Raw genomic sequence first — 3,671 nt, 5'->3', positions numbered from 1 at the left:
GCCCATTCCACTACGCACGACGCTCGAGGAAAATTATCTGATCAACCCGGAGGAGCTGGAGAAGACGCTAACGACGCATCCGGACGCCAAGGCCATCATCCTGTGCAACCCGAGTAACCCATCGGGAACCCTACACAGCCCTGAGCACCTCGAGCTGATCGCCACTGTACTGCGCAAGCCACAGTTCCGCCACATCGTGGTTGTCTCGGACGAGATTTACGAACAACTGCTTTACCAGGACGAGGGCGCGCCAGAGCGCAAGCACGTGAGCTTCGCCACGCTACCGGGTATGTACGAACGCACGCTGCTGGTGAATGGATTCTCCAAAGCACATGCCATGACTGGTCTGCGCGTGGGCTTCCTCGCCGCACCCAAGTACTACATCGACCCGTGCACGCTGCTACAGGCTCAGTTGACGTCGTGTCCGAATACAGTAGGCCAAGTGGCTGCCGTGGAGGCGCTCAAGTACGAGTTGGAGTGCATGGACAAGGGGGAGCGCCGCATCACGGAGGTGATGAAGAACCTTGACACCAAACGCCGCTACATCGTCAAGCGACTGACGGCCATGCCCAACGTGCGATTTGCGTATCCAACGTCGGCGTTCTACGTGTTCCTGGATCTGTCGTCGTACTTTAAGGACAAGAAGGCTTTCACTGCTGACAAGAGCGTGGCGCTCATGAGCGTCGACGACTTCTGCGCTCACTTGTTGCAGGATTCGCATATCGCCGTGGTGCCTGGATCGGAGTTCGGTGACGAGTTCGGCATGCGCATTTCATACGCAAGCTCAATGGAGGCGATCGCTCACGCAATGGACGGCATGGAGAACTTGCTGAAATCTCTGGTCTTCGAGTAGTTTTGTACGTAGTTGAGAAAGGTGTACTGAAGTAATTGTTTCAATGCAACAGCAATATAATGTGGTAGTTGCGCTTCGTTGTGATGGTTCGGATAAACTGTTGTTGCGGCCCAAAGGTACCTCAAAAAGAGACCAGCATGGAAGCCGATACAAAAGGGTCCATTTCTCGCGGACCGCAACAATCGTTAGATTGCATGTTGAAGTGTTATATGACCGTACTTTACCAGATTTGTGCCATCCTTGCTTTTGACTTTCACCCAACATGGCACTAAATAATCAGATCGAATGGACGCAGCGACGGAAGGGATCGTGCTGGACGACAACAGCGACGCTCCATCTGACCAAGAGATGGCTCGAACGTCAGCGTCTACGTCCCTCCAATGTCTCCAGTACCGCAACCGATGCACAATCACTCCACCGTCTACGCGGGGCGGCGCTGGCGATGGCTGCTGCTCTTGAGACGAAGGAACCCAGCGCCAATCGGAGCACGGTCAAAAAGCGTAATAGAACACCTAGGGATCAATCGACGAAGAAGAAAGCAACCAACAGAAAGGCTGATGTAAGTGATCGATCTGGAGACTCCGAACCGAAATTCTCAACAACGATACGCGATACATCGGCGTCTCTATCGCGGCCCCCATTACCCAAACCAGTGCCAGCGAGGAAATCCGTGGCGGCGCCATATACTGCTGCACAACGGACAAGTCAAGTGCGTGGAAGAGAGACGGACGTGTTTGGCCGATATGACTGCCGTAAATCTGATTCTGCAACCAAAATACCAACAAGCAAAGCGAAGTCTGTCTCGCCGTCATCAGCGTCTGCAGTTACTGAAAATTCGTTGTCTCCACCGTCACCATTACCAGAACCGAGAAAGAAGCGGAGAGTATTTACTTACCTCGACACAGATCACGTGGCGCTCGTTGACCTGCAGGCTCAAGAGCGAGAGCTGGCGTGGATTCAGTCGCAGCACACGCAGATTCAAAATACATCTCGTCCCACCAAGCCTGCTGCGCAGAAGCGCAAGACGTGTCATGAAACTTATATGGACGGCAACTCGGATGCCAATAGCGTGGTTTACTCGGTAGAACCAGCAGAAAGCGATTACTTCCAAGCTCAAAGCAAGACGAAGGTCAATCAACCAGTTGCGACCGATCGAATGCCTCCGCCATATTCGCGTAATGTGATGATTCACCCCACAGCATATCGCGGTGTTTATTTCGACGAAGCCCCCATTAAACATTCTTCCTCCATGTGGCCAGACGTGAAGTGATCCGTTCGAATCGAGTTGCGACCACCCGCTGACATTCTATGGTATGGTAGTGCTCTTGGTCACTTATCGTACCTTGCTCATTATTATTGCTCATTATTCATGCTGTTGTCATTGATCGCCAGACGAAACAGACACTTTGGCAAGTTACTGCGCGATACTGGACAACTTCGGCCAGCCGACTCAGTGCATTTCATCCGTGTTTCCAGTCGAGGAGGCAAAGCCACAAAGCGATGTCACTCTCGCAGTGAGCTTCCTGGTAACGGCACATCTCCCTATTATTCGCCGCTGTCATCGAAGGAAGGTGCAAGCGATCCTGGCAGAGGCTCGCTGGAAGATTGCAGCTTATCAAGCAGCATTGAAGACGCCCAAGAAAGGCCCACGTGGTAAGAATGGTATGATGTTCATGTGATATACTCGTTTTTATAAGGTATTGGCTGGTTAATGTTGCTGTTTGTGGATATGTAGAGATGAGATCGCATGTGCTTCCCCACCCGACAGTCGAGAAGCACGCCGTGAGGCAATGTAAAGCAGCGCAACACCCGTGCAGAGGAAGCGTCTTGTTTCAAATTGGTCGTGGTGACAGCTTCGTGCGAGAGAGAATCGTGTCGTCCCTGATCCAGATTAACCGGGTTGAAATGACTCGATCTCTGTGGAAGTATACGGCGAGCATTGGGTTGCGTGCCAACTATCGCGTTGATGACGACCCGATCCTACGCTACACGGCTAGTACAAGACGGAATGGAACTGACGGAGGTGAGTTGGCGAAGAAGTACAGGTTACAGATAGGCAGCGTGGCTGATGAAGAGGTAGCGGAATTCGTTTTGAGGCTGGTGGTTGGTCGTCTTGGTGACTCGGAGCAAGTGTTTCATGCGCTGAAGAGCGAGCTCGGCTTCTCCCAGGCGTACACAGCCTACAGCGAGTTAAAGAAGCTTCATGATTCGAGGCAGTGAGCAAGCACCAGGCTGAATCAAATGGAGAAGTTGCGTCGTGATGGACAGCATGCGCAGGATCCAGACGTCGCAGCCATTGTCAATTTGCTGGAGCGGTCATAGTTGTCGAATTCCTGCCGCGCAAAATCCCTGAGTAAGCGCTTACAGCCGCCGATTTGCAACCTCGAGTCGAGTATCTTTCACAGTCTAGTGGACAACACCAGAACGGGTATGGCGTCGCTGGGTTTGCGCTCAGCGAATTCGTACAACGACTTGGTGGACGTGTATAGTGGCTCATTCTGTCGGATGTGTTACACGTACGCTTGCCACGAGCATGGTGGTGACCATCCACTGCCAGTCAGGCGAGTCGATCCTGTGTACCCTCGAGTTCGATTGTCATCGGACGATAACGTGGTTTGTGTTGGCAACGAGGTAACCAGTGGTCGTGATGACTTAAACCGTAAGGTAGCTGTGTCAAACGTGAGCAAAAAGCACCAGATCGGCGTGGCAAGTGATGCGGACATGAGCGTCGGAGACACTAAGCCTTATTAGCGACAACGCCAGCCCAAGGCGATGGCTGACCCGTCAGAGTATGTCGATGCGTCGCACATCTCGCTAA

General features: G+C 52.6%; 3 protein-coding genes across 3 annotated transcripts in view; all 3 read left to right on the top strand.

Moving 5' to 3' along the window:
• PPTG_21068 (hypothetical protein) overlaps positions 1-939 on the top strand; it is a 2,352-nt gene extending 1,413 nt beyond the window's left edge. The window contains exon 2 of the mRNA XM_008895521.1: positions 1-939. Within this exon, the coding sequence (XP_008893769.1) occupies positions 1-853 (853 nt within the window). The 3' untranslated portion in view covers positions 854-939.
• Positions 940-1,115: 176 nt separating this feature from the next.
• Positions 1,116-3,073, top strand: PPTG_01510 (hypothetical protein; the record flags this gene model as incomplete). Its single annotated transcript, XM_008894837.1, has 3 exons — positions 1,116-2,028; positions 2,246-2,515; positions 2,589-3,073. 3 exons carry the CDS (start codon positions 1,116-1,118, stop codon positions 3,071-3,073), a joined length of 1,668 nt encoding a protein of 555 aa, XP_008893085.1.
• Positions 3,074-3,283: 210 nt separating this feature from the next.
• PPTG_01509 (hypothetical protein) lies at positions 3,284-3,604 on the top strand (the record flags this gene model as incomplete). Its single annotated transcript, XM_008894836.1, has 1 exon — positions 3,284-3,604. The coding sequence occupies one exon, from the start codon at positions 3,284-3,286 to the stop codon at positions 3,602-3,604; it is 321 nt and encodes a 106-aa protein (XP_008893084.1).
• Between the last annotated feature and the right edge of the window lie 67 nt (positions 3,605-3,671).

This window comes from Phytophthora parasitica (genome assembly GCF_000247585.1).
Source record: "Phytophthora parasitica INRA-310 unplaced genomic scaffold supercont2.3, whole genome shotgun sequence".
In the NCBI taxonomy this organism is placed as follows: Eukaryota; Oomycota; class Peronosporomycetes; order Peronosporales; family Peronosporaceae; genus Phytophthora; species Phytophthora nicotianae.
This window is presented reverse-complemented; position numbering and strand designations above follow the sequence as displayed.